The 12,419-nt window shown below is 41.1% G+C and overlaps 1 protein-coding gene across 3 annotated transcripts; it reads right to left on the bottom strand.

The window, feature by feature from the left end:
* Positions 1 to 2,898: 2,898 nt before the first annotated feature.
* LOC124255235 (probable methyltransferase-like protein 24) lies at positions 2,899 to 12,109 on the bottom strand. Of its 3 annotated transcripts, none has more exons than XM_046689082.1 (8): positions 12,004 to 12,108; positions 9,654 to 9,762; positions 9,259 to 9,318; positions 8,905 to 9,038; positions 6,942 to 7,070; positions 5,471 to 5,545; positions 4,588 to 4,735; positions 2,899 to 3,889 (listed from the first exon to the last, which is right to left on the bottom strand). In XM_046689082.1, exons 1-8 carry the CDS (start codon positions 12,036 to 12,038, stop codon positions 3,560 to 3,562), a joined length of 1,020 nt encoding a protein of 339 aa, XP_046545038.1. In that variant the 5' UTR covers positions 12,039 to 12,108; the 3' UTR covers positions 2,899 to 3,559. The 3 variants fall into 3 exon arrangements, with proteins under 3 accessions (XP_046545038.1, XP_046545050.1, XP_046545056.1); XM_046689094.1 differs by lacking the exon at positions 12,004 to 12,108 and adding an exon at positions 11,090 to 11,187; XM_046689100.1 differs by lacking the exon at positions 9,259 to 9,318 and having other exon boundaries at positions 12,004 to 12,109.
* Positions 12,110 to 12,419: the final 310 nt, after the last annotated feature.

Here is a 12,419-nt window from a genome sequence, read left to right as displayed (position 1 = left end):
CCTGAGCTGATGATGAGCCTTACCAGCCTGACTGTGCCAGGATCACCCGAACCCTCTCTGCTGCATACTATCTTTAATCTGTAAAACATAATAATAATAATAATAATAATAATAATAATAATGCTAATTTTGCGCCTAGAATCCAGCACGATGTTGCTCTCTTGCGTTACATTATTACCCTGACGGAATTGTACTTTCAAAGCTGCTACTAAGCGCTAAGCGCGACCGTATAGGTCCGTACATCCGCTTTTCAGGTACCCATTTTGAACAGCTGGGTGGACTGAGTGCAATGTGGATGAAGTGCCTTGCCCAAGGACACAACACAGTATGAGACCCAGGTCACAAATGTTTGTGTCTCCACCGGGATTCGAACCCGGGCCTTTGGCGTGAGAGGCCAGCAAGCTAACCACTATACCACCGTGCTCCACATAGCCATATAGCAGCGTTTGTTTCTGGTTTGGCCAAACCCGACCAAACAACCTCCGAGCAAGAGTTGCAAGAAGCATGCCGAAATCATATTTTCATAATTTTGTACATTTTACAAAAGTGTGTGTGAGATAGGATACATCCAGTGTGCAATAGCCACTGGCCCGCTGGCCCGTGGCTCGCAAACATCCAGTCGGACCAGTACATTTTCACAGTCACTGGCTCGACTGGCTAGTGAATTTTCATGGGGTCATTTTGTAGATATATCACTCTCTCCGACTTGTTAAGTTATATTACACTTTTAAATCATGCAAGATTATGGCCTGATACAAATTTTCATCAAATTAGCAGCTAAATGATGAAACCCGTGTTTACATTCAAATTTCGGGCTAGTGATTTATTTTGTGGGCTGGTAACTTTCAGGCATAGCTATCCCGACTGGCTAGCAAAATTTGGAAACTATTTCACACACACATTGGTAGAATTTCAATCAAATTGTGACTAGAAACGTTTTGCATACAAGAAAATAACATTTTGTTTTATATAATCCAGTCATCAAAGGAGTGTAAAACAACTGGACTATCACAGATGTTGCACAGATTATATATAACCCTATAAATATATATCTTCATATTGAACAATACAATATAAAACGGGCTATAGATCGCGAGCAACTAAAAGGGGAGATCACTCCACAAGGGACCATGGTGTCTTACAGTACCTTTGTTACCGGCATGGACCCTCGTTGCATTTACACCATGCCTCTAGGAACTGGCGATTATCAGCAAATTTAGCCAAACTTTAAAGAACAAAAATTATACGATTAAGACCTGATAAGACAATGATAAACATATCTCGAATCATGTGGTCTTACGCACCCTCCCCGGAAGACAGCTTGGGTTGACCACAAACCAATTGGAAGATGCACAATGGTTAGAAATGAACTGATCCTCAATTTCTTGACAGCGTGAGGTGGATCATTTGTCTTCTCGTCCCGGTTCATACACTGACATTACCGGTGCACGGTTCCATGGAAGGTGAAGAAGTAGATCAAGTTGGAGGTCAAGAGGGTTGACCATTGTTCCCATGCAGACTCTACTGGATTAACCAGAGGTGGACAATTTTCCCAGCCAGTATATGAATAATATGAATAGACATTTGCACATTCTGCATAGAAATGTCACGATATGGCTGAAATATTGCTGATGTGACTTTAAATCTTAACTCACTCACTCACTCACTGCATAGAAATTATCGAAATTTACCAGAATTAGCGACACGAGGTGTGTCAGGTTATAAACAGTAAGTAACATCGCCAAGTTTGAATAAACTTTTGATTTATGCATAACAAGGATCAAACTGTAATTTGCTTCCCTCCCTTTGTTCAGTAAGTGAGCCTCATTATGCACTGGGTGAGTGAGTGAGTGAGTTTGGTTTCACGCCGCTTTTAGCAATATTCCAGCAATATCAAGGCGGGGGACACCAGAAATGGTCTTCACACATTGTACCCATGTTGGGAATCGAACCAAGGTCTTCGGCGTGACGAGCGAACGCTTTAACCACTAGGCTACCCCACCGCCCCATTATGCACTGACAAACGCGCTGTCTAACTCATACAAAAGACGTCTTCCGTCCGCGTTGATACACTGACATTACCGGTGCACGGTTCAATGGAAGGTGAAGAAGTAGATCAAGGTGGAGGTCAAGAGGGTTGACCATTGTTCGCATGTAGGACATGGGGTTGGGCTAGTGTTCGCATGTAGACATGATGGGTGGGCTAGTGCTCCAATGTAGGTCATGGGGGTTTTGGCTTTTGTTCCAATGTATGCCATTAGGTATGGTCTATTGTTCGCATGTAGGACATGGGGTTGGGTAGTGCTCCAATGTAGATCATGGGGGTTGGGCTTTTGTCCCAATGTATGCCATTTGGTATGGACTATTGTTCGCATGTAGGACATGGGGTTGGGCTAGTGTTCGCATGTAGGACATGAGGTTTGGGCTAGTGTTCCAATACAGGTCTTGAGGGTGGAGCTATTGTTCCAATGTAGGTCGCGAGGGTTGAGGTATTGTCGAATGTAAGTCATGAGGGTTGAGCTATTGTTCCCACGTTGGTCATGACGGGTGGACTATCGTTCATATATAGGTCCTAGGGGTTGAGATATTGTTCCATTGTGGGTCATGAGGGTTGAGGTATTGTCGAATGTAGGTCATGAGGGTTGAGCTATTGTTCGTTAAAGTCTTCCCACAACGGGAAACTTTATACTACTCAGAACACACAACTGAAATGGCCTAACAAAATTGTCCTTTCCTCGACACTCATTTCCTGGTTGTAAGTATCAGCACACACATTGTGACATGCTTTACGTAATTATATTAAACAGATATCGCCGTCTTTATGTTTCACGTTAAAATATGATCGTTGAAAATACCTGTATGATCCGACATATTGTACAAGATAACGTGACAGTGAACTGGTGTAAAAACAGTTTAATTACGATACAGGCGTGACATGATATCTTGAAGCAATAAACAGATGTCAATAGTAAGTATAATATATTACATCAGTAATGTCCAGAAAAAACACATGAGAAAATGAATTCCATTCTTACATCTCGTTCGATTCCACATTCAATTTATAATATAATTTAATACTTAATACACACACACACGCACGCACCCAGGCACTCATGCACGCACTCAAATAACACTACAAGTATCTTCACACTTCAGACCGCCATGTTAGTCCTGACGATTGAGCCTTTCCGAGAGGGGCGAGCTGATAGTTCGATTCCAGGTCGCGTGGTATGGACAGAGAACATAGAACCCCGGCACATAATAAATAATATATATATATACAAGAATCTTGACTCTCACTTCAACTTAATTTAACACAATTAGTCTAGTATGTAGCATAAGTGAACCTTTGGTCAAACTGCAAGGGTGAATGTCCTTTCCTTTACTCAAAACTCGTTTCCTGGTTTTGAAGAAGAAAAAAAAACCCATAAATGTATACAAGATGAAATTAGAAAGTGGTCAGATTTAAATATGTTATATTTGGGATTACACTCTCTCATCGATTAAAGTACTTTTAGTAGGTTGATCCCCCCAATTACATATATTACGTCCATCCTAATCACAAACCCCTCTTCTTCGTTTGCACCATGGCGATCTCCTGACAGCTGGTCCTCATCATGCCAAACTTAGATTTGAATTGACAGGATCCAAGATTTTTGTGAGTTAAATAAATACGGAAGCCAAGTTGGTGTAATTGTCTAAGACTTTTCAAATAACCCATATAGATTTCAGCCGGGGGCTCATAGATATAAGTGCCCTTTTCTATGATCCAGCTGTGGAGCTCCAGATCGAGGGTGGTGACGTCATCCAGGAAACCTGTCGCAATGGCTTCTGGGAGGACTTTCCATTCCCAGTGCTCGATATCCATCTTTAAGACATTGATGCGTCTCTGAAAGAAATACAAACATGAACGGTGTTACTGCTTGATTCTGGACGTATTGTTATGTTGGAAGAACAAGATCTACTCTTACTCTACTGTACTGGTACGATTTGTTTGTTTCTGGTTTCACTACGCAATCAGCGATATTCCAGCCATATCTGTAAATAATCGAGACTGGACCGCTCAATCCAGTGATCAAGATCATGAGCATCGATCTACGCAGTTGGGATACGATGACATGTGGCCACCTTTGCCTATTTCATGCGACCACAGTCTTTTTTCGAAAGCTAGATGTATTCCATCAAACAATTGTAAGTTGTGTATTGTTAAACCTCCGGATGTGGTTCACAGCAACTCAACCACTTGTCCATTTAAGATCTACCCGTGAAGATCCGGGTTAGATTTGGTCTTCAGTAACCCATGCTTGTCGTAAGAGGTTACTAATGGGATCGGGGGTCAGGCTCGCTGACTTGGTTCACACATGTCATCGTATTCAAATTGCGTAGATCGATGCTTGATGTTGATCACTGGATTTCGACGCATTTTTGCAATATTCTAGCAATATGACGGCAGGGGACAGCATTCATTGGCTTCACACGATGTGCCCTCGTAGGTAATCGAACCCGACATTTTGACTTGACCAGTGAACGATCTAAACACAAGGCTACTCAACCCTGAGGTATGGTCAGAACAGAGAGTTGTCTCACCTTGTCGTGACCCAGCTCCTGCTTCATGGACCCTAGTTTGCGCATCTCCCATCCTGTTTGGCCCTCTGGGATGTGAACATCGGTGTCAGAAATTCCTATCTGATGAAAAGATACTTTCTCACTCCGTCTGTAGGACTTCGTCTTCATGCTGAAATTTGAACACAATGAATACAGGTTTGAACATACGTGTGATTGAGTGAGCATTGGTTTTCGTCAAATTTAGCAATATTCCAGCAATATCATGGCGGGGGAACACCAGAATTAGCTTCATACATTGTACCCACATGGAGAATCGAACCCGGGTCTTCGGCGGAACGAGCGAATGATTTAACCACGAGGCTACCCGTCACCCGCTTGAACATAAGAGGGTATGCATACTCGGATAACTTATCTTAAAAAAAAAATCAAAACTGCCTGTCCCCCAACCCCTGGATTCGAAACAAACATAGAGATCCCTCTTCCTCGATTGGTTACTCCATGGAGATGACACGTGGTCAATTCACAACGGACTATTTTCCTGATTGAAATTGATCGATAAGTTTCCTGTGCGACAGCTTGAATTCACGTATGCCAACATCGCGCTTTATTATTTTGAAGTTTATCAGTTTTGCATTAACATCATAGCTTGGCAGTTCACATATATGAGGGATATTATTTTGGAAGTTGACATTAGAAATGGGTAGTCAACAGTAAGGCGGATGGCATTAATGGTGTGTATTAATGCGCCAGTGTTTTCATGAGAATGGACACAATATGTATCGATTTGAGGCTAGGGTGGAAGAAAACTTCCTGTCGTGCCTGTCGTGTAACAATATTCTTTCTTCTCTTTGTTTCAAACTCGCGGTAAGATAATGACACGTATCAGGTACAGACTGGTACCTACCTTGGATCAAACGAATGAACCTCGCATCCGTACTCCCTTGCTATAGCGTCGTCAAAACTAAAGTCGTTGTTTATCCTGAAACAGAACATATATACACATGTAGACGTGGAACGAATGTCTTAACTGTCGCTGTATCGGATTTCTTATTGCCCAGTTAAATACACGGACGGGAAGATCCAGGTTTCAACTGGACTTCAGTAAACTATGAGAGACAACTAATGTAATCGAGTGTCAGACTCGCTGACTTGGTTGACACGTGTCATGGTATCCCAACTGCGCAGATCGCTGCTTATGATGTCAATGGATTGTCTGGCCCAGACTCGATTATTTACAGACCGTCGCCATATAGCTGGAATGTTGCTGGTTGCGGCGTTAAAGAACAAATAAAAAAAAAAAAAATAAGCAAACAAACACAATCAAAAACCGATACACCAAAAACAAGTGAACATATCACTGCGTGCCGTCATTTCTGAGTTAGAAGATGGACAATGATTATGAAAATGACACAATACACCCAGAGCAAGGATTAAAATTCCCTTTTAACCAAAAATACTGCTTGTACCAAGATACATGATCGCTTTTCTTCTTATAATGTTCATTCCTGTATCGTCAAAACCACTGGAAGTATGCATCGTTAATGTAGTGGTTTTAACAGGCAAAGTAGACAAAACACTTCCTGGAAGTATGTTAAGTTGATGTGTTGTGTTTACCTGGAGGAATAAATTGTTGATGTACGTACCTGACAAAGTAGACAAGACACTTCCTGGAGGAATAAATTGTTGATGTGTTGTGTTTACCTGACAAAGTAGACAAGACACTTCCTGGAGGAATAAATTGTTGATGTGTTGTGTTTACCTGACAAAGTAGACAAGACACTGCCTGGAGGAATAAATTGTTGTTGATGTGTTGTGTTTACCTGACAAAGTAGACAATACACTTCCTGGAGGAATAAATTGTTGATGTGTTGTGTTTACCTGACAAAGTAGACAAGACACTTCCTGGAGGAATAAATTGTTGATGTGATGTGTTTACCTGACAAAGTAGACAAGACAATTCCTGGAGGAATAAATTGTTGATGTGTTGTGTTTACCTGACAAAGTAGACAAGACAATTCCTGGAGGAATAAATTGTTGATGTGTTGTGTTTACCTGACAAAGTAGACAAGACACTTCCTGGAGTTTGTTTAGTTGATGTGTTGTGTTTACCTGACAAAGTAGACAAGACACTTCCTGGAGTATGTTTAGTTGATGTGTTGTGTTTACCTGACAAAGTAGACAAGACACTGCCTGGAGGAATAAATTGTTGATGTGATATGTTTACCTGACAAAGTAGACAAGACACTTCCTGGAATTATGTTAAGTTGGTGTGATGTGTTTACTCGAGAAGGTATACAAAAATCTTGCTGGAGGTATGTTAAGTTGGTTTGAAAAAGAAAAGAAGACACTTTCTGAAGTAAATGTGAAATGCTTACCCGACGGAATATACTAGACATTCGCTTGGGGGCCTGTATCGCTGATCGTGACACACCTCCCATCCGCCGTCAGTAAGTTTACCCAGACGGTTGATGTTTCTACACAGCACACCGACATTATCCACAAACCTGAAATATAAAGCAAATTATTAGAACGTAACATAGCCAGAAAGAGAAAGCAAACTTTTCATTTGTTCCATGACATTTTTCGATTTGGAACCAAAGCTCGAGAACTGTATATATGCCTACTTTTTTAAGCTTAAAGGAAAAAGACAGGTGCTCTGTCAGCAACATCTGTTTGATACAGGCGTGTTAGCTGCCATTCCCACAGGCGAGATGCTTTCCTGCGATACGGACAGGTGGGACAGAATGGCTACCTGTGATACAGACAGCTGAGAGAGAAGGGCCACCTGTGATATGGACAGGTGAGAGAGAAGGGTTACTTTTGATACAGACATGTTAGCCAGGAGGGTTACCTTTGATACAGACAGGTGAAAGAGGAGGGTTACCTTTGATACAGACAGGTAAAAGAGGAGGGTTACCTGTGATACAGGTAGGGTATTCCAATCACAACAGGTACACACAGGTGAAAAGGAAGGAAGCAGAAGAGTGTTATCCTTACACACACATGGTTTCTTGTGGTACAGACAGGCGAAAAAGGATTGTTACATTTTATACAGACATAGGAGGATCACATGTGAAGCAGACAGGTGTGAGAAGTAAATTACCTATGCCACAGACAGGCGAGAGGGGAGTGTTACCTATGATACAGACAGGCGAGAGGGGACGCTTACCTGTGGTAGAAACATGGGAAAGAGAATGGTTACCTGGAATACAGACAGGTTACTCAGGAGTGTTACCTGTAATGTGGACAGGTGTGAAAAGAGGCTTATTTGTGGTTGAAACAAGGGTGAGAGGATGGTTACTTGTGACACAGACAGGTGAGAGAGGAGGCTTACCTGCGGTAGGCACATAGGAAAGAGGAGTGCTAACTTAAATGCAGACAGGTATTAGAAGAGGGTCACATGTGGTACAGACAGTTGAGAGAAGTGTGTTACCTATGACAAGCACAGTAAAATGCCAGAACCGAATGCATTCCTGACCAACCCGCGTTATTCCGGGCAAACCGGACAGCGACTCGTTCCCCGCTGGAAGGATTTGATATTTTGGCGCATGAACATTAAGGTTACACACCACAAAAAATTTTCCCATAGACTTCTATAGTAACCTTATAATTTTTTTTTAAATATCCAGGCTATCAACAGCCATTCCATGTACACATGGGTGCACTCTGGCCTTTAAACTACCATAAAACAAAATATCAGGCCAACTTGTTCGGATCGTTTTGCGAGCACAGGAAGCGGAACACATCAACCCCAGTTCCGCACCAAATGTCACCTACTGGAAAATATCTGTACACACAATAAGTATAAGTGATGGTGATAAAAATGACAGCACTAAATACTTAAAATTGTGGTCAGTTTTAATTACTGGTTGAATGTGCTTTTAAAAAACATAAACATACACTATTTCATCCAATCACAGCTGTCACATGTCTCTGTCTCTCTTCACTGTTTACATACGGCTCTCGCGCAGGGAGCATGTGATACTGATTTAGTGTAGTGGAACCTTAAAACAACTGCAAACAAGAACGATAACTCTATTCCTGTTTGATTCCAATGGTACTTAATATCACCGAAGCACCCGTATATGGTATTGCTGTTTTTGTCTCTTTTTCTTTTCTTTATTCCCCCTGTTTGTCATTTACAAAATCAATGACACCCTCACCTCTTCCCATAATTTTTAAGCATGTTTTGAAATAGTTTTATGTACAATATTGATGACCCCCCCGTCCGAAAATATGTACAAAATTGCTGCCCCACCCTCCCCAGAACACAATAGGTGATCCCCCGCCCCCACGTTTGTAAAGGTAGCTAATGCGTTTTTCAAAGAGAGTATTTACCTGTGATAAAGACGCGACAAGTTTTTAAGTGACATTTCCTTTAAAACATCATCGGCTGGGATTGGAAAAGGTTCCTCGACGTTTTCATCTCCCTGAAAGGTGGCTGGTGCAACAACTTTCGTGTCCTCTTCTTTCTGTAAGTGAACAATAATGAATGCATGCCTCGCGCCGAGTTAGCAAATCAAAACATAATAAACAAATGGTCAAAAAAATTGACACAGATCTATAAAGGGAGGATTCTGAGCAGGTCATAAAAATATGATGTATTGGAAGAAAGAGGGTACAAGAAACATTGTACTAAATGAGAGGGGATGAGGTCTGCGAAATATGATTCAATCGTAATACCAGTCTCACCTTTCTTATCACATCCACATGACGGAAATGAGCATTGGGCAGGATATCAGCGTGGGGTTGCTGTTGAGAAGATACCAACTCATGAAAGAGCAACATTTTTTTTCTGTTGACAAGCTCCACACAATAAAAGTTTCATTACCCTTTATATGGATTATATTATTACGATTTCATTTTAAAGCTCTCCAGTATCTTTCCTGTAGTCACAACCGTAATTGTACACTGAATTTACAATAATCCTTTAAAACTGCTTTCAAAATAGTTGTGCAAGGGACAGTGATTAGTGGCTAGATTTTATAGGCAACATTTTCCTGAAAGAACAAAACAATTATTTGTTCGCCACTATGGAAAGTTTTCGACATGACTCAAAAGCAGAAGCTTCTGGATCATATTCTCACCTCTGGGCAATCCTGTCTGTCCTTTGTGAAGAATGACTTTTGCGCAACGAAAAGAAATATTCCAACCATTATCAAAGCTGTCCATGTTTTCAAACTCTGCCTGGCCCACCTGAGAAGACAATATGAAACGAATGTATTTCAGGGTAAAGGATGCTAGACTGACAGGTAAAAGAAATATACATTCATTTTTTATGATGGCTAAAAGTGAAACAAACACGAAACTGTTATTCAACGGTAGTATGATCTGAAATTATGTTCTTGGAGTTCCTTTTGCTGTGTTTCTGACGAGGTACCTTTTTAAAACGATTATCATTTTGGTCGAATCTACTTTTGAGTTGTTTATGTACTATTGTCCGGTTTATGAAAACAAAAATACAATTGAACAGCACCGCCAGAATCAGTTTGTTTGCGGTTGTGTTTTGTAATGGCCAGATTGAAACATTGTCGATATGACGTAAAATGGTAACTAACTTTTTTCATTCTCGCCTTCCAACCCATTCAATAAAAAATATACCCTTGGGTATTTATAATCTTGATTCTATACAAGTAGTACCACGGAACACCCCCAACCCCCACCCCGTTTCGACTCACATACGAGAACCATCTCTACATCATTGGCCCCTTTCCATAACTCAGTCCCAAAACCATTATAGTTTCCCTTCTGTACGTTCCTTACAATGGTCTTGTATGGGACAAATGTATATTTTCCACAAGATCTAAATCTACAACCTCAACGGGAGCCCTCTTCAGTTTAACTGGAGTTGTCTGTTTGTATTATTTGCTTTCGACAGTAAGAACCCGACAAACTGGCTGAACCAGTTAAACTGCACCAAAGCACTTTTGCCATTCAGGGTTGGGTAGATTATATCACCATACTGAATAACAACCTGTATGCAAATGACAGCCGTATTACACTAAACAAACAACAAATGAAATTACAAGTAGAGATGAAATGGGTTTGCACGGGCTATTTTTCCATTCTGGATTATTTCATTTATAATATGCTAGTCAAATGCATGTTTGAGTGTGTGCGCTCCCAGTTGCACTTACAAGTCTGGACTGGATGTGCCAGCTGCCTAGGCTGCAACATCGATGGGCTGTACGCTAAACGTGGTATCTTCATTAATTAATTATGTCTGCTGTAAACAAGTGCAGAGTCTCTGTTGCCAACAAACAGGTTAAGACAAGGAGGCAAATATATCATGATCAACCATGAAAACCTCTACTACTACTACCCCCACAACTACTTCAGACCTATAGGCACTCAGGTTGTGAACACACGGACACCCCCATTAAGGACAAACTTCAGACAGGATACAAATATTGAGTTCAAAGCCATAAAAACCTACCTGTGCCCGTCCTCTCAAGTCAGCAGCATGTTTGCACAAACATTAAACATCACATTCCAAGAAAGGAACAGGTAGATCAACACTTACATGGTCTCCATGGTAAAATCTCAAATGACTGCCAGACCTGATCTGCCCGTCAAGACGGGTGGCCCTTGGCCTAGATTTTCGAAGATCTCTTAGCGCTAAGAAAATCGTAAGTGCCATGCATTAACAAGCGGTTGTAAAACTGCCACTGAATATTTCTAAAGCACATGCGTGAACGTGTGAAGCGGATCCAGCGTCACCATTAACAAGTATTTAGGTACACTGAGAAGCAAAAGAACTTATAGTTTTTAATTGAAAATATATTATGTTAGCAAGCATTGCAAACTAAACTGGTGCTTTGAAAGCATTCAATAACTATTTCTATTTTCAAATATAATGTATATTGCTAATCGGTAAATATACAGGATATTATTTGAAAACAGTTCATTTAAACGTACAGGTTTTTTTGCCAGTGAGTCTAGTGTGAGGCATAAGCCGACAGTGATACAAGTCTAATATATCTTTCCACAGAGCTTTTGTTTTTGAAAATGTCTAAAGACCAAATTGGTGTTAATGTTTTGCATTGGCGGAGCTAAGGGGGGGGGCGGGGTGTGTGTGGTTCAGGGGGTTGGGGAACACACACACACACACTTGAAAATTCCTGGATCCGCCTATGCATTACAATCAAAAAAGTTATTTAAAACGTCTACTTTCTTTTGCCCCTCAGTCTATGAGGTGCACCTGGGTTTTAGTGAGTGAGTTTAGTTTTTCGCCGCTTTTAGCAATATTCCAGCAATATGATGGCGGGGAACACCAGAAATGTGCTTCACACATTGTACCCATGTTGGAAATCGAAACCGGGTGTTCAGCCTGACGAGTCAACGCTTGAAGCCGCTCAAAACAACATCGCTTTGTGAGCAGCATGTTCGCGCAAACAAATATCATATTCCGACAAGAATAGGTAAATCAACACTTACATAGTTTTCATGGTAAAATCTCTAATGACTGTCATTCCGGATGTCCCCGTCAGTGTCGAGCCGGAGGGCTATGATCCGATTGACCTGTAATCATAAAAGAATTCTCAACTCTGTTGGCATGTGCCCATGGCAACAATGAATGCCCAGGTAGCAATCATTCCATCCTTTCGCTTAGCGTTCTATTGATCGTGCACACAGTTACCATGTTGTGGTGTGGCTATAAAGCTGCCCCCTTCTACAGTACTACCTTGTCGAAATTGTAGTGGTGAACACATTTCAAATCATCAATGTTTTTGGTGAAAAGTGAACTTTTTTTCACGTTTAGTTTTATAAGTTTGTGTGTCATCGTGAGCTTATATCAATTAGCTACGATAGCAAGACTGTCGGGAATCGATCAATACTCGAGATGTCCTCGT

The sequence above is a fragment of the Haliotis rubra genome, unplaced genomic scaffold (genome assembly GCF_003918875.1).
Source record: "Haliotis rubra isolate DU_JTF1 unplaced genomic scaffold, ASM391887v1 Scf1151, whole genome shotgun sequence".
In the NCBI taxonomy this organism is placed as follows: domain Eukaryota; kingdom Metazoa; phylum Mollusca; class Gastropoda; order Lepetellida; family Haliotidae; genus Haliotis; species Haliotis rubra.
Note: the sequence above shows the minus strand (reverse complement) of the source record. Positions and strands in the feature narration are given on the sequence as shown.

Bases quoted from the DNA above. Each gene is read 5' to 3' on its own strand.
- LOC124255235 (XM_046689082.1), bottom strand. From the start codon at position 12,038: ATGACAGTCATTAGAGATTTTACCATGAAAACTAT. The intron at 9,039-9,258 runs GTGAGACTGGTA...GTTCACTTACAG, and splicing joins ATGTGGATGTGATAAGAAAG to AAAGAAGAGGACACGAAAGT. The intron at 4,736-5,470 runs GTAGGTACCAGT...TTCAAATTTCAG, and splicing joins GTTCATTCGTTTGATCCAAG to CATGAAGACGAAGTCCTACA.